The sequence below is a fragment of the Centroberyx gerrardi genome, chromosome 2 (genome assembly GCF_048128805.1).
Source record: "Centroberyx gerrardi isolate f3 chromosome 2, fCenGer3.hap1.cur.20231027, whole genome shotgun sequence".
Taxonomy (NCBI): domain Eukaryota; kingdom Metazoa; phylum Chordata; class Actinopteri; order Beryciformes; family Berycidae; genus Centroberyx; species Centroberyx gerrardi.
Window position 1 is genome coordinate 8,787,660 of NC_135998.1, and position 18,321 is coordinate 8,805,980.

Here is an 18,321-nt window from a genome sequence, read left to right on the forward strand (position 1 = left end):
TGTGACCGGACTTGAAACATGTGAAACAGAGACGGGCAGAACGACAGTGGGACTCTGTAGTGTGGCTTTCATCATTACAGACCTGACAGCTCGTTTCATGGATAGGATAGGCCGGGTTCCGAACTTGTCCGCCGCCACGCCGCAAGAGGGGCCTTCCATCTCCAACCCGCACTTTAGTTAGAAGCTCCTTGAGCATTGACATCATCTCACCAAGCATAGCATCACTGCCATGCTGTTGACTCGGAGGCAGCTGGCTCTGTGGTACGGAAGAGGGCCTCTGGTACTGTGGCAGAGGAGAGAGAGTCTGTTGTTGATTCTGTGGCAAGGGAGGGAGATATGGCTGTTGGCTCTGAGGGACTGGAGAGAAAGACTGCTGCTGGTTCTGGGACAAGACAGGTGAGGGAGAGAGAGACGGCACAACCCCAAGAGAGAGAGTTGGGGTCGAGAGAGAGTTAGCACTGGATGTCTCTGTGCTACATGTATTGTGAGGCTCTGTACGTGCTTCATTGCAAAACAGTGCTGCTGCATGAGTCTCAGGCATGTGCACTCTCACAGAAGACAGCCGCTCCCGCTGATATTCATCTATCCTCTCCTGTATTTCTTTTGATGTCCATTCATGTATCTGCTTGTATTTAAACACAGATGCAAGCTCTGGATCTGGGCAGTGCTTCACAAACATCTTAGCAATTTCTCCTCCCATACTCTCCATGTGTCTGCCCTGATGCTTTAAACCTTCTTCAGCCATGTCTGCAGCCTTGTTGGGCGTATCCAGTAGTCAATGGGATTCTCTCTCTGATTTGGTAGAGTTGAGTAGAAGTCTTGTAGGGGCAGGCATGAGGACGTGTTACTGAAATACTGTATCAGCATGTTGTATATTACATCTGGGGTGCGAGAAGTGTTAAGCGAGGGGTCGCTCCTCAAGCCTATCTTAACCACATCCCTGGCTTTCCCCATTAACCTCCCCATTACTTCTTCTGTCTGCAATGAGACATCATAGTTTTGCTTCCTGATGTAAGATTTCATCAACTCAACCCATTCAGTCACTGTGTATTTGTCAGTATTATCACCCCTGAAAATAACGGGTTCCCTGTCAGATTTTACAATTACATTAATGCGTGTATTCTCACTGAGTGTATTCACATTGCCGCAAGGCTGAGTGGCCTGGTTGTGTGAAGGAGCACTACTTTGGTCAACATTACCAATAGCACCACTAGACATAAGTGTGGCTGCAATAGACTCCCCTATCTGTGAGCCTAACTGGTAGATCATGTCACTGAACTGGTGTAACGTGTCACTTTCACCACTGGGTGTTGAATGATGTGGCCCACCCCGTGACATCTGTCCCATAGGTGACCCAGCCGGATCCTGACTTGACCCTGAATCCCTATCTCTTGCAGGCAACACAGGCGAAGCACCCACATCTCTCCCAACAGACCCACTGGACTGCAAATGAACCCCCATTACACCTCTACCCCTCCCAAAAGAGAAGTGACTATAATCAGACTCATCACTTGGCTGAAACCTACTAGCCATTTTACCACGAAAACACAGAGAAAAATAAAAGACAATAAAATAAAACTCAAATTCAGACTTGAAAGTGTAAATACAAACAGTTCAACCAGAACCCTATTCAGTCAGTGAGGCTTTGACAGTCCTGAGTACCTGACCATAACTCAAACTCCAGGACAGATGACGTTCCACCATGAACTTCTTCCACGCAATCCACGCTGCACCCTTGGTCAGGCGATCTGCATCGAGCAGACCTTGAATCACGTGGTCACGGCACCAGTGTAACGGGTCGTGTCTTTCTGTGGACTTATGGTGGATGTGTCCCCTTATGTTTATGGTGCAGGAAGGACGGCACGGCCACACAGGACTTGCTCTCACTCTGGTTCTCTCTTTATTCTGGTACAAAAATCAGCAACACACACAATCGTCATCAACGGTGTGTTATGCAACTGCAAGCATTAAGATCTGTATAACAAAGAGTAGAAAAATGAATGTAAAATAATTACTAAACATTACGGCCGGGAGCAAGCCAGCAAGTGCATGGCTAGCTAACTAGCATTAGCTCAACATGCAACCAAAAGTGCTACTCGTGGATAAAGTTACCATTCTTGCACATAAATGTCTGTAACTTTCCAATTACATGCTAGTAGTGCTTACAGTCAAAATACATGCTACTGAAGGTTACAAAAACAATTTTAAAGCATTAAACATAGAAATATTGGTTGCAACATTGCTCACGTGTACCCACCTCCAGCTTGGAAGTATTTTCTTTGCTGAGGCACGTACGGTGCGCGAGAAGGAAGGAATCTATGCAGTTGCGCTTTTAACCCACCAGGTGGCTCTAAAACTACCGTATACATATGTAAGAGAAGCATATCAATTTTGTAGAAATTCATAATAGAGGTTATTTCTAACTCTGTTATATAAAACTGTCAACCAGGTCTCAGGTGTGCACATGCACAGTACGTATTGCTAGAGAAAGGGAAAAATGTCCGTGAAAATTATGGACATTTCTTTATGCCAAATAACCTTTTGAATGTGTCTCTTAGCTTTGATCCTTGATAAAAAAAAAAAACCCACATATTTGATACATATTACATCTGTGTAAAATACAAATTAAAGATAAATGTTTTTGTAATTTTGTGTATTTATGTTTATATGGCATGTACGTATATTTATGCATAACATTTGATTATTATTAATTATTGATTCAAAATTTTAAAAAAAGGACATTTGCGTTATGTTTTAACACAATTGTATTACAAAGCATAAGCCACCCAAGACTTTGCACTTAACAATGCCTCCTCGCTGTTCTAAAATCACTGTAAAGGCTCTCATGGCTTTTATTGCTGAAGTTTACACAGGATAGGGATTTATGCCAAGTAGGTCAAAAGCACAGTGACTCTTAATTCCAAAGTGCACTATTATGAGAGCAGCCCATGGTGCTGCAGATAACCTCACTGATACAGAGAAGACAAGGGAATACAAGAGGGATTTCTGTCTCTTTTTTCACAGTTTAGCAGCACATGCTCATTTGACACATAAAGTCACAGTCACTTGAGTTTGAGTATGACTGAAGAAATTTGGGACGTTATTATTGTCGGCGCTGGAATATCTGGATTGAGCGCGGCTCATTTGCTCAGAAAAAGGAATGTCGAGTTAAGAATGCTGATACTGGAAGGAAAAGGTTTGTAAAGTTTGACCGTATCATGACTGTAACATGCAACAGTGAATCATTTTCTAGTGGGTTTGTTTAGTTTAGTCATTCTTGAGAAGAGATACTGCTCTGTCTAACTTAATCATGTCTTGTGTGCCTCCCAGACCGAGTGGGCGGCCGCACGGTGTCCACAGAAATACCAGCACACAAAGGTGTTGATCGCTGGGACTTTGGAGGGCAGTGGGTAGGAAGGTAATGTTGGTCATTTTATTCATTACAAGAACACAGAGGTGGCCAGGTGGCAAAGCAACACATGCAAAAGTGATAAATCAAGATGTCTTTCCAATTGAGATCAGAAAAAAGAAGATATCACTGATTATTCTAAGATTATTCTCTATTCTAGGAATATGGCCTGCAGACATTTTCCAGTTGACAAGAACAGAATTAGAGGAGTAGTTTGCTCATGATAGTAATTTGTTCTCTGACCTGTATTATTGAAAAGCAGTTGGTAGCAATGGAAATACAGTAGAGTTAAATTGTACATTCGACAAATTAAAAATGATTTGGCCTGTAGAAGTAATGTCTGCAAAGTGGTTACAGTGAGAGGATTACAGGCTAACAATCAGTCATTCTGGAGCAAGCTGAAAATAGCTGAAAGTGTTTAATGGAGAATCAATCACAGATAGTTTGGGTTTTTTCACGCCCTAGTCGTACGAAATAGTCCATTCTGCAGAAGACCTTGAAGGAAACCATAAGTGCTGGTAATGTCGGAACAGGCAGAGAAATTGAACTTCAGTTTGACTGGTGAGCTTCATCCAGATGAGAATCATTACAAATCCACTTACTGACACACTGCCTTGCAGACACAGACTGAGGATTATTTTACGGATTGCTATCGATCTGACCCTTGCTGCACCCCAACAGTTAAGGGTGCCTGTCACTGTGGAGTATGTCCACTACTTAGAAAATGAGAGGGCATGTTTGCATTTGATGAGAACCGCCTCACACATGGCAGCAGGGATGCAAGCTGGACGTGACACAAACTGATGGTGGGCACCTTGACCATGTGATGTAGAGGCTACTTAGATATACTGTATAAAGTGTATTTTGCAATATATGCATCCTTTGCCCTCTTGTGCTGGCAAGTCGGTATGTTCTGCTCCGCCTTTGCTCAAAGTCCTAACAGTAATAGAGAGTGGTTGAATACAAGTACAAAGATCAATAATTAGCCTCTTACCCTCTATACAAGGACATTTTGATTTTTTCAGTTTGGTTGGAGTATACAAAGGAGCAAGTAAGCATTTATGAGAAGCTAACTTGCATGAAAATGGTGAGGGATGTACAGTATATAAGCATAGATATGAATCAGAACTTAGATAAAGGACTTAGGGCTAATGAAAAAGCCAGGTGAAATAACATTTTTGGGATGAAATTGAAGGTAGCTTCATTCAATATGATCACCAGTTTGTGTGACCAGAATAATCCTTTGTGTTGGAGAGTGAGCACAGTTTAGTACAAATGAATCTGCCATGTGCACCAAAAAAAAATGCATATTTTAAAAAAGAAACTTCAGAAATTGCAGTCTCACCATACAAACAGTTGTCAATAGGCTACTGGTAGTTGGAAAAGCGCAACTGATGTCAGATTTAGAAGTCTTACATTTAATCTAGTTTATAGAAAACTAGATTAAATGTATTCAATGGTTATTAGCCTTCTTCTCATAACGTGTTTGTAGAAATTACACACACACATACGTTTTAAGCAACCAAACTCTGATACAGTCTTTATTTAATCCCCGTTTTATAAATCTTTATAAACATTTTATTAAGAGGTGTTTACAGTATGAATCAGAAAAGGCTGGTAATTACATCACATAATATATGACTCCAACAGCATTTTTGGCAGCGACAGCTCTTTGCCACCTCAGTTGTGTGTGCAACAGTTGGCCAAGAAAAGTCAGTCGCAAACTAAAAGAAAACACACAAAACTGTTGGAACCTTGCTTGATATCTTTCTGAATCTTGCTCCTGACCTTTTCTGCTTTGCCATGTTATAGAGTGCACAGCTGATGACAGTCAGTACAGTGATAACTCAGTTCACTGGCTATCTACAGTTGGGAAGATAACAAATAAAGTTATTAAACCTCACACATCACATGAGCTTTGCTTCAAGACTCCCACTAATATGGAGTAAAACAAGCAAATGTGATATTGCTTGAATGAGCAAGACGAGAAGGAAGATTGTATTATGACAGTTCAGGTTGAGTAGTATCCACCCCGCACTAAATAAGACCGGGCTTATTGTGATTTGTCTCTATAATTGAAAAATTGTCTGAGGCAGGAAAATCAAATCAAATTTCTCTTAGTTTACATCCAACATTAAATTAATAAAGTTGGTAGAGTGTTAAAGGGGAACACCACTCACCTTATATTGCTATTGTTATACCTGTAAAACGCAATTTTTACCAGAATGAAGAGAATCCACACACTACTTTACAAGAGGAAAAAAAGTCCTTCTCACTGAGGTATCTGAAAATATATTATATTGATGTTCATAAGAACATAAAGTGCACTGAGGAAGATGTGATCGAAACGTTTGACAAAGCTTTGTATGTTTGCACTTTATTTTCTTATGAGCATCATGTAATAAAATATAATATATTTTTTGATTCCTCAGTGAGAAGGACCTTTTTCCTCTTGTTAAGTAGTGTGTGGATTCTCTTCACGCTGGTTGAATTGATACGTTCCTGGAATCTACGCACCGACGTTTGAAGAGTGTTGGACTTTAAAGCATGTGCAGCAGCCTTGTGCATCTACAGACTTTTTCAAGTCTGCAGAAGAGCAGTGTGCTCGAAACGTCACTTACTTTGTGGTGCCAATAAAGCAACAAAAGGGAGCTACAGTGCGCAGACTTTCCTTGCTAGATATACTGTATATCTATAGACTTATACTGATCTTAAAGTCATTCTATGTATTCAAAAAATGTATACAAAATCTTACTTTTCTTTAAAAAGGGAGAAAAAAACTGGGGTGAGAAACATGAATTTATTTCCAATGCAGAAGCATAGGACTAATGCTCCACACCACTTAGACACTATACACTATGATTTTATATTCGTTCTATCATTTTATATTTCATTACATTACCTTTCCTATTACCTTTCCTGTATTATTTTTATTATCCTTCCTGTACTTCCTTGGCATTGTTCCGCCAATTGCTGCTATAGCACCTGGATTTCTCCCAGGGGATCAATAAAGTGCAATCTTATCTTATTTTATGTATCTTGAAACAGGGCAGATCTATAGACTTTTTCAAGTCTGAAGAAGAGCAGTGTGCTCGAAACGTCACTTACTTTGTGGTGCCAATAAAGCAACAAAAAGGAGCTACAGTGTGCGGACTTTCCTAGCTAGATATACAGTATATCTACAGACACAAATAATGGTGAAGTTTAACAATTCAGCAATTTGCTGGGGACCCCCTGGAACCCCCTCAAGGACCCCTGGTGGTCCCCGGACCCGACGTTGAGAACCACTGATCTAGTTGACTGGGTTAAGTGTCCTGCCCAGAATTTCCCAGCCAATCAGGGATTCACACAATTGCCAAACTGGTCCCGAGCCCACTTTTCTAACCCCTAGGCTACTGCGATTATAATTATATATCAATTGAAAGTGAAGTGACCCTATAAATCCTGATACACTGTAAATGTAAACATTACAACATTTTTAACCCCTTTGCTTTACTTGTGCCAAAGGTCATCTCCTTTCTCTTTCAGCACCCAAACACACGTCATGGAGCTCATACAGGAACTCGGTCTGGAGGTTTACCCGCAATACAACATTGGCAAGAAGGTGCACCACATGGGCGGGCCAGACGCCAAGGTCCGCACCTACAGAACAAGTATCCCCATGCTATCCCCGATGGTGCTAATGGACCTCACCCAGCTCCTGTGGAAGGTGAGACGACAGTGTCAGCCTCGACTTACACAGCAACACTCAGTACTTGGGACTATGCTCACTAACTCAGAGCTGCTTCTCCAATGCCCCAGATAATGCTTAAAACTATCTGACAAGGATGAGCTACATAACCACAAATCTCAGAGGCCAAATACTAACAAAACAGAAAAGTGGTTTAATTGTTGTTTGTTGAATTTCTCATGTGTAGCAGGAAAAAAACAGATGATGACTCATTCAGTAAATTGATAGACGACAGACTACAGACCATATAAATGAGTATCTCACTCAAGATATTTCTTCAGAGGGCAATTCATACAACCAGGCATCTTTTTAATCAGCTTTATTGTCCAATATCCTTACCATGCTGGGAATCAATATGGTGTCCCAAATGGACGTGGTAATGATGTTCTACATTAGCAATGCTGTGTGAATTTGGACTGATAGCACAAGAGCACATTTATCACACCCAACTAAGTACCAGAAACGTTATTGTCTCAGATAAATGGTTTCAGTAGAAAATGTGGGAGGAAAAAAATGAGTGGTGGTAGAAAATATAGGAAAAAATGTAGTGGGGGTATCACATTTCATAGCCTACAACTATTCTTTTTGTTATCTGTATCAACAGGATGCTTTTGATCCACAGTGGTAAACCTCTGTGTGTGTGTGTGTGTGTGTGTGTGTGTGTGTGTGTGTGTGTGTGTGTGTGTGTGTGTGTGTTGGGGCATTTTACACACAGATTGACAGACTGTGTGCCACAGTGTGTGTCCAGGACCCCTCCAGGACTCCCAATGCTGTGGAATTGGATAGCATGACCCTTCACTCCTACGTTGAGCAACATGCCTGGACTAGAGGTCAGAGATGACACATGCTCACATCACTTTTTTTTTCTGCCTTTCTGACGTGACCACTCTGGTGTTCCTTCTTGCTTCTTGTGGTGAGAAAATACTGATCATAGAATACTGTCATTCTATGTATTCAGTCTCAAAATCTTACTTTTCTTAAAAAAGCAAGAAAAAAGCTGCAATTGGGGTGAGAAACATTCATTTCTTTCCAATGCAGAAGCACAGGACTAATGCTCCACACCATTTATAGACACTATACACTATCATATAGTTTATTTCATTATATTACCTTTCCTATTACCTTTCCTGTATTATTTCTTATTACCCTTCCTGTACTTCCTTGGCATTGTTCCGCCAATTGCTGCTATAGCACCCAAATTTCTCCCAGGGGGTCAGTAAAGTGCAATCTTATCTTATCTTATGTGTCTTGAAACAGGGCAGATCTCTCTGCTTGGCATCACGAGCCAAATTCAGGTCAGTCAGTCAGTCAGTCAGTCAGTTAACGCTTAATGAGATGTCGTTTCGTGAGATGGCCTCTAGAGGGCTCTCGCCTATGGGCTAAATGCCACTACACTGCAACTAAATACGGTTGTCACTCATCATTGGAGCTTAATCGTGTTAAATTCAACAGAGAACCGCATTCTACAACCGAACTCACTCCCTGAAAATTCAGGTGTTGACTACTGAATTTGAGGACGGATTCGGTTAGTCAGAGTAGTGTGTACCAGAACCGGACTGGACAACTGGTGGTTACGTGACCTAAGGCGCAACACTCGTTACATTACGTAACATTATCATCCTTATTTTGAAAAAGATGTAGGTAAGTGTTGTGAGACATTCTCAAATTTTCTATCCAGTCTGTTTCCTCAACAGTGCGGTTGTTCCTACCAGTTCTGCGGTCTTGGGCCCAAATGTTGCCGTTAAAAGTATCAAGTCCATGCGGTGGAAAAAGAGAATATGATGCCGCTGTCAGTGGCAGTTTATTAAGATCTTATGGATATATTGTCGCCTCTGGCTACTGGTGTTACTGGTGTCAAGTAAACCGAAAATACACAAGTGACAGGCAATGGTAGCCGCCATATTGGTCTGAAGTAAAGTTAAAGTTAAGTCTGGTAATTTTACTCCACTCTGCTCCAGTGTGTACCATACTATGCAAATTCACTCTCATTCATAAATTCGGTTGTCACTATTTATTTTACTAGTGCACTGAGCCCCACACTATTAATTTACATACATCCACGTCTTCCGTTGCCCTATAAACTTTAACGTTATGCCGGGCTCAGATTACAGGAGTTTTTCGCCGATTTATCCCCGAATCGCCCCTCCCGACAATCAGAGGAGAAATCTGGATCTGAGTCTTGGTCGGAACTGAAGTTCGGCACAGAATATAGTATTATATTATTATTATATTATAATAATAATAATAATAAATATATATAAAAATATATTATCATTATAGTATAGCACAGAATAGTAATCTCAGTCAGCGGCTCTTCTGTGTCTCTCCCTCTCCTCTGGCGCCGTGCGCACACAGGCAGGAGTGAGAGTGAGTTACTATGGTTACGGGGACGCTCTGTGTCTCTGTCGCTCTGAAACTTTCTCGCGATTCCCAATAATAGGTTTTTAGGTTAGTATTCCTATGCAAAATCATGAATGTAAGCACCTCAATGCTGAAATCTAGTAATATAACATAATTTTACATTGTAAAACCCATTGTAAAACCCTGTTTCCCCCCCGGAAACAGGGTTCCCCCACCTGCCAAATCCCACTTTAACCCCTGGTTATAACAGACAGATATTAAAACTGACGGTTTTAAATTGTCACCTCCGGTCCTCCGGAACGGACAGCCCACTTTGCCTATGTCTGTCTCTCCAGCCATTTCCTCATCCAAATTCGTCTGGCCTTTCGCTTTTCTTTGGTAAACTACTGAACACACCAAAGCAGCTGTTCCGCCTCCATGTTTGTAAACATCTGCCACTTACCTCTCCATGGTCACGTGAGTTGTTGCATACAGCAGCTCCGTCGGGCAAGATCATCTTAATAATATCTTGTAGTTTGTGATGCACCGCCATGTTCTAAACTTGTAGTGTGAGCTTGTTTGCGATTTGAGAGAAGAAAATTGGTTAAGTTTCTCCTTATGTGCGCGATGCAACGCGATTTCCAAATCGGTTAGGATTTTAAAACACCTGTAGAGAGGTACAGTTATTACCTGTGGTATTTAAGTGACATTAGCGGAATTATTTAACCGAAACCGTGTCATAATGCATCAGTGCATTGAATTTAATTGAACACACGTGCTGTGGATCTGTACAGGATCTGTGCTTGCAATATAGATGGTTTCTAAGTATAGATAATGTAAGTGTAGTGACATTTAATAGCTGTGCCTAGATTTTACGCCAAGTTAAAAAATGCTCTGTAGTTCCACCAGATTTGTTGACTACAGGCATCTACAGTTGACAGGAAAATAACTATCTCAAATGATGAATTAAATATGAAATCATCTTCATCCTGTCAGGTCTCTCTTTGTTAAGTGTTCCCTATCGGTGGCTTATTGGCTGCCTGCAAAAATGACAAGCTGTCAAGTGTTTTTATCTTGTTTCCAGACCTATCAAGCTTATTTCATGATATGTTTAGTCAAATTATTTCACTGCACCAGCAGATAATCTTGCTGGTTTCAATAAATTTCACTTGATACATGCCAAATTATGACATATGTTTGTTTGCCAGTGCAGTAAGATGATTTCATTGAAAAAATCCTGAAATAAGCTTAATAAGTCTGGATACAAGATTAAATAACTTAACAAGTTTGTCAGTTTTTGCAGTGTAAGGATGGTAAGACATCCTGCAGAATATATGATGCAGTGATCTGAGAATGCAGTGTACAGTGTTTAGCTGTGTAACTACTGTCTACAACCTCCCAGAATGCTATCATTACTGCGTGATGCACACCATGCACATGCCTACATAATGTATGTGTGAGTGCTATTGTATGAAAACATCCCTTTCTTCCAGAGCTAAAAGAGGAGATGGGGCTGTGCAGCAGGACTGTGTTTGGCATGGAGCCATCCCAGATGTCCTTCCTGTTCTTCCTCATGTACGCTGCAGCAGCTGGAGGGGTGATGTCGCTGCTGGAGAGCACTCCAGGTTCTGCCCAGGAGCTCAAGGTCAAGGTACCCACCCCACTTCCTTCCCTCCCCTAGACCATTTTTATCTTTCTTATATAGCACTTTGTTGAATCAGGTGCCTTAGCTCTCAACTGCAGTCCGCATTGGATTTTCGGTCTGCTTTATTCCACTCAGCACCCAGCCCCTCGTCCCCACCCATTTGAGACCTGCCCCCCACAAACCCACTGCCTTTCTTCTTCCTCTGAGCACCGTTGATTCAGATCTTTTCCTCCTCTCAGCTATGGTCTGTATTGGATTTTCCCATTTTTCGGCATGCCTTCTCTCAGCGTGAAGCAAATAATAGACCAAAATGTATAATACTTTGAAGTTACGGTTCCATACTGTTCTATTTTTGTGGAATATATTGCTTCTGAGCACTGTCTCTCCTCACAGTGGTGGAGTACAAATATTGAAGGCTAAGAAAACCGATGGCTCTCATGAAAGAATATGTGAACTTGAGTTCCGAGTTCCACACCTTTTCTCCATCTGTTCTGCTCTGTCCATTTCCTTATTATCACATATACCGGATGTTTCCTGTGGGAATGAAAGTAAGAAAACTGTTGGTATGACTACGCCACAGCTGCAGTACGAGGCTGGGTTAAATGTGAACTGGAATGGGCCTGCTGTCTCTCCCATCCCTATCTCTTTTTATGAAAGGGTAGTGTACAAATTTATAACGGAATGTCAGTGGTAGTTTTTGCTAATTGGCTGTATCAGTAAGAGTCAGTCTAAAAGGGGAAAAATACACACAAAGATGGAGAGAGAGAGAGAGAGAGAGAGAGGGGGGAGAGACAGAGAGAGAGAAAGAAAGACACATATAACTTGAAGGCGCATTAAATGAGACTTCAAGAAAATGTAGCTCTCTAAAAATCTCTAGTTTTGCTTTTATGTTACGCACACAGGGATATATTTTCTGACACTACTCTTCAAGCCGTGATTCAAATTCTTGCCACTGAGAACAAATCTGCACTAGCCCACATTAAAATTATGAGCCACCGCCTTGGGGGCTAGTACAACTTCCACACTGCTTGCATCTCCTGGTGCCCATAAGTACCTCCCATTTACATTATGCAACGTATTCAAGTTCAAGCCTTCCAGGCAAGGCATCCCTGAGTTTTAAGCCGCTTTTGGACTGCAATATCTGTCTCTCCACAGGGCGGCACACAGCAGCTTTCGGAGTGTATGGCAGAGCGTGTTGGGTGGGAGAATGTCCGGCTGGGCACGGCTGTGACGGCCATATGGCAGGTAGAGTACAGTAACAGCTCACTCAGGGATTGATGAGGCGCGACACAGAGATAACAGCTTCCTCAGTGGGGAAACAGGCCGTCTCCTGTGAGGGGGCTGTCTGTTCCGCCTGACTGTCTTCCTTATCCGGAGCTGAGAGGCCCAGTTTGCCACATGCATGCTAGAGTGGAGCTGTACAATGCTCCTCATCACGGAAATATGCAGTATATCGCTGCTGTTTTTATACATGCATTTGTGTATGTGTGTATTGATTGATTACTATATTTCACCAGCCAGGAGTCTATGCGACTTGAACCTCTACGATTCCCATAAAATATACTACTAATAAAACTAATAATACCACCACTGCTACTATTATCACTACTAAAAATAGTAATAATGATAGTAATAATGACATCATTATTAAACCCTATTCTCATAGCCTATGGTGACAATTAGCAAAAGTCACAACAATCACAGTTGTATACCTTTGTGCAGGGAACATGTGTTAATTTGAAGCTGTTTTTTTTTTATTCCTGATTTCCACTACGTTAACATATGTATCTGTTTTACAATCTCAGAAAACAAGAACTTCCTATGTTGCACATTTCTGTGGTGGGTGAATTCTAATTATCACCAGAGGCTGTGAATGGAGAGGAAATACATATGAGACCAAGGGGTTGGGCACGTAAGAGCTCCATAATTATAAGGGAGAGACTTTGAACTGTTATTTTAGCATCTCATTTGCGTAAATGGCTTGTATACACTCTGAGGCGTAGTTGATACACCTGCCCAAACACTGTCTACTGTATAGCCATACCTTTCCAAACAATGCAGGAGTCTTTGGGATTTTAAGGTCTTTAAGAGATTACCTGACTTGGTAAAAGTATAAAAGATAATTTATTACGAATCAGTCAAACTTGTAAAACTATGTTCGATTTTTTTGTGAATAGTAATCTTTTTAGAAGCATATAAAGTCTACTGGCTTTCGATGTTATATTTTATATTATTTTCAAAAGAGCAAGGTTTAGGCCTATTCAAAGAATAAAACATGCCTGTGTAGCATTTGTAAAAAGTCTATGCAGAATAATTTGCAGAAGGATGTAATTTAGCTTTGAAGTAGGACAGCAGAGGTAACTGAAAATGTGCACATAGACAAACCCCTACGCACATGTGAGCTGTCAGAATTTGGGGTCAGCTACCCTGAAGCAGCAATGCCTCCAGATAAATTCATTTAATTGCAATTTGTAGTTACTGTATGTAAAATGCATATGTAGCAAATTCTTTCAAAAATCTGTAAAAAGAAAAATACACTTATAAATAGCCCCACCATACCAAACAGGAAATACCAACAAATCTCTGTAACTTGCTGTATGTGTGTCTCAACAGGATGGTGAGTGGGCCAAGGTGAAGACTGCCACAAACAGCTTCCTGTGTAAAACTGTGATTGTCACCTGCCCCCCTCATTTAGCAGGTCAGTGTGTGTCTCCCACCTCTGTCAACACGTTAATGAAACTCTCACTGATGCAGAAGGCAATCTCTCCTTCTCAGTTACCAAGTCAGTCAAATGTGGCAAACACTGCATCCAAGCAGATAAATCTATGATTCCCCTAACTCGTTTTGGCTTTGTGCGGTTCATGTGCCTGTGTCGCTGTGGCTGGGATTGAGATTCGCCTGGCCTGAGGCTAAGCCCAGGGCTGAGGATTTGGATGGATTGGATTGAACCAGAGCAAGAGTTGGAGCTGCAATTTGAGCTGAGAACTACGGTTTAGAGAGGGCAGTCTGTGTAGTATCTCAAGTTCGAGTTAGAGTTGGAGCCGTGGCTGGATTTGGGCCTTGCGGTTGGGCTGGTGCCTGGGGTGCCTACTGCAGATCTACTGATAGCAGGACTGGAGTTGGGGCTGGGTGATGTTGAGGTTATAGTTAGGACTGGTTTCGCCAGGTTTTGATGGGCTGAAACTGAATCCGAAGCTGGGGCTTAGGCTGAATGAGGCTGGGGCTGTGCCTGTCTCTACTAAGCTGGCAACAGATCTGTCACTCAAAGCCTCATACTCAGAGGCATGGACCATAGCCAGGATCCTTAATGAGACAGGTTTGAGAGCAGTGTTGAATTATGCAGCATGGATTGCTCTGGCTCTGATGCCGGTGCCACCCATTGGCCTTAAATCAGTGAGTGGGGAGGGTGACAGGGACTCTTAAAAGCGGAATGCGGGCCAGTGATTTAGACGTCACCTCGCCCAAAGGGAGTCAGGGATAAATAAAAGAGAGGATTGCCGCTTAAATACGTCTGTGTGACATGTTGCACTTTAATTTTCTGGAACTGGGTAAACCTGAGCAGCTTTTCAGTCTGTGGGGGAGCGAAGGATAGAGCTTAACACAGACAGGGAATGACGATTATGACTCAAGATGATTCCAAGCTTCTCATGCACAGTGGAACTGTTAGGCATTGTTCGCAGTATTCCGGAACTCCAGAACATCACACCGTGCATTCCGTAGTGTTATTATTCTCACACTTGGTTCTTACCTAACAGATGTTTTCGCTTCACATCCCGAATTAATCATGAAGTCATTTGCCTTTACATACACAAAAAGACACAAAACCATACACTACACACTCTCACACACACACACACGCGCACACAAACAAACGCAAATACACGCATGCCTTCCCCATAGCGATCCGTGTATGAGTTGTGTGTTCTCTGATACATTATGTTTGTCCCTGTCCGTGGCTCCTGGATTTATCTCCCCATCCATCCATCTTTTATAATGAGCACAGCCAGTTTTTTTTACCTCTTTTCTCACCCATCTCAATGATTTATGAACTGTTTGGCTTGACTGCATATTAGATTGCTATGCATGAAAGGATATTGAGCGTGGAAATGAGAACTTTGGCGATGTGTTGACTTTTAAAAATGTGGTTGAGGCATATACATGTTTTAGTTGGTAAATATGTTCCCATGTGTATTACACCTTGTGATACATTGCGTAACAAAAAAAACATCCTAATGAAACTTTCGGAGCATGCAGTTGAAGTATAATGCAATTAGGCGCACAGTCCAACATTCAGCCATGCAGTTATGCAGACAGCTCTGCACTTACTAAATTAACATTTTGTTTCAATGTGTTTTTCTGTCAGTAGGAGGTCACGGGCAGAGCATGCCAACTGTCTGCCTGTGTGCATGCATCTGTGTCTGTGTGTCTGTGCGGGCATGCGAACGGTATTTATTGTTGAGTGGGTGAAGTTACCCCCGCTGAGGTGAAGTTCTTGACATCACTCTCAAAGTTGTTCTACCTGACTAAAAGGGGATTTCAGCTGAATGCAATTGGACTTGACAGGCAGCCAAGCGGCACTACATCTGATGTTCCCATCTATCTTCCCATGGAGGAGGAGCCGCTGTAATGACAGCAGGCTTGGGCAATGGCGAGGAAACCATCAGAACTGCCACTCACAGTTTAGTCCACGGCCTTGTTTACACTAGTAGAAAACAGGTAAGCAGTGCATTAGCATTGATTTGCCAACTGCCACTGTGTGTGATGTGCCAGAATTCTAGGCCAGCATTTGTTGTGCCGTGAATGAAACTAATGGAGCCTACTTTAGGGATTAAACAGAAAGTGGAAGCTGTTGTAGCACCGGAGTGATTCTGAAGATAATTAATGCCATGTGATTTTTATCTTGCTGTGAGTTTAAACTCTGTGGAAATGAATTTAGTTATCTTTGTGAAGTTTGTATCTCTCCTGTTGCAGAGTAAATTTGGTTCACATAGCTTTGCTCACTAGTGGAAAAAGTCTGTTAAAAACCCAAAGGGACAGACCACAGTCAATACTGTGGTAAAAAGGGATCAGTTTCTGTCCTCTCTGCGTAACAATTTTGTAGATATCATTAAATGGAAGCAGTCACTGGATATTCAAGTAACAATTTAACACCTTCCCCCCAACTTGTCCCATCTATACACTTAATGGATTGATAGCTACCATAGCTGAAGGGGCAAATATACACAAACATGGATTTCTAGTTTTCAGTATAGCATTACTGTGTTTGCGGGAAACCCCTGTCTCTCAGGTAGTGAAGTTAATTACACTTGTTAAAAACTAGGTAACTAAATTCGCATGCTGGTATTTCTCAAATGTTCACTGTTTGTAGACATTATCACAATGATGCTCTTGATTCAGACTGTGCAGTTACACAGTTACACAAGACCTCTGCAGATTGAGATATAAATGTTTTAGCTGTACCTATTTAGACTTGGCCTTCTCAATGTGCACACTGAGAATTTAGGGTGTGCCTCTTCGCTTGCTCATGGTTTTATACAAAACCTTAGCTTTGTACAATAATTAAATTTGGATTTTGCCCTTGGGACATTAATTAGCTGCCCTAGTTGTCCAGCCTGTGTAAGCAGAGTCAAGCCAGCTAGAAATAGCTAAGACCCGAAGTAAGGTGATTTTGCCTTAAAAATAAAAACGGAAACTTTGTCACCTCTGGAAAAAAGAATAATTTAGTATTACGATGTACAAAATAACAAAAATTGTATCAAAATACTCAATGCAATCATCATCATCTTTTTGCAAAATGTCCTTTTCACAGCATATATTAATAGCCATATAGGCCTATGCAAGATGCCATATACACAGGGCTACTACTGAAATTGGTTAAAATAGACATTTATAAGATGGTAGACAGCCTTCCAAGTTGTCTGGTATGCGTTTGGTATTTGAGAATATATTTATATATGACATTTTGCATAGGCCTATAGTTGCTGTGAAAAGTACATTTCCATCATAAAAAAACAACAACAAAAAAACAACAGCAATTGTAGTTTCATGTATTGCAGATTTCTCCTTGAATGCATTCTTTATTTTCATTTCTGTGCATTGTTTTACTTCAAAAATAGTGAAATGATTATCATAAAGGGTTTTATTTTTAAAGTTAGTAACTGAAGTCCTACTTTTTATTCTCACTGGCTTGACATCAGCGCCTGCAGGATCAATAGGGTGAATACTAGATGTGTCAGAACAGCAGAGGCAGCCAAAAATCTCCCCAGTATAACTTTTGTATCTTAAGAGAAGAGTTAATGCTTCATAACGCAATATTGTTTGGAAACAACATGAGGGGTTATTCATAAAACTGGTATTCATAAAACCCTGACATTATGGGCTGAGACCCGGTGTCAATTCAGTAAACTCTAAACTTTGGTAAAATGCCACACATCTAATATCATTTGCCAAGAATACTTCTAAACTTGTTTATTTTGACACTTTATTTGGATTGTCCAATGGTGATACTCAACTTCCTATTAAGTGGCTATAATGTGTCACTAAATGTGTCTACTGAGTTTCAGATGATTCTCATAATAGTGCAAAAAGTAGAGTATAGATATTCAATGTCTGGGTTAGAGTTCATGTTAAGGTAAGGTTAGGGTTAGAAATGGGGTTAGGGTTAGACAAAGGTCAGGGTTACGGTTGCATAATCTGTAAAACAGGCAAGTGACACTTTGTTGAACATCTACTTTTGTCATCTGATAGTTGAGTATCAACATTGTACTATCCAAATAAAGTGTTACCTTGACTAAATTTCTGGGGATTAAATAGAACAATGACTCATGACTGAAAAGATATCAGATGTGATAAATTATTAGAGCTTAGAGGGAACATTGGTCTTGAATGCTCCCTGATTTTTGCTCCCTTATTTTTTTTTTTTTAGATATGGCTTCTATACATTTCTGGCAATTTTTGCTTGATCTTTTCTCTCCATTGTAATGATAAAAACCACAAGATGCAGCACAGAAAGTGGAGGACTGTGTAATTTGACAATGTGAACGTAAATGAGCCAAATACAAAAATGCAACAAAGCAACAAACAACGGCAAAGTTACTATATGTTACTTATAATATCCTGTTACTGTACTTGTATATTGTTAACATCTTGTTGCATAAAAAAAGAAAAGTTAATAGTAGCCTTTAGCTAAACAGGAAT

The 18,321-nt window shown here is 41.0% G+C and overlaps 1 protein-coding gene across 1 annotated transcript in view; it reads left to right on the forward strand.

Annotated features, from left to right (window-relative positions):
• The first annotated feature begins 3,078 nt into the window (after positions 1–3,078).
• The window catches only part of LOC139915761 (putative flavin-containing monoamine oxidase A), a 62,519-nt gene continuing 47,276 nt past the window's right edge, over positions 3,079–18,321 (forward strand). Inside the window, exons 1-7 of the mRNA XM_078288893.1 lie at positions 3,079–3,196; positions 3,331–3,418; positions 6,938–7,118; positions 7,855–7,969; positions 10,973–11,130; positions 12,280–12,369; positions 13,738–13,822. Of these exons, the coding sequence (XP_078145019.1) occupies positions 3,079–3,196; positions 3,331–3,418; positions 6,938–7,118; positions 7,855–7,969; positions 10,973–11,130; positions 12,280–12,369; positions 13,738–13,822 (835 nt within the window). The remainder of the gene's footprint in view (positions 3,197–3,330; positions 3,419–6,937; positions 7,119–7,854; positions 7,970–10,972; positions 11,131–12,279; positions 12,370–13,737; positions 13,823–18,321) is intronic.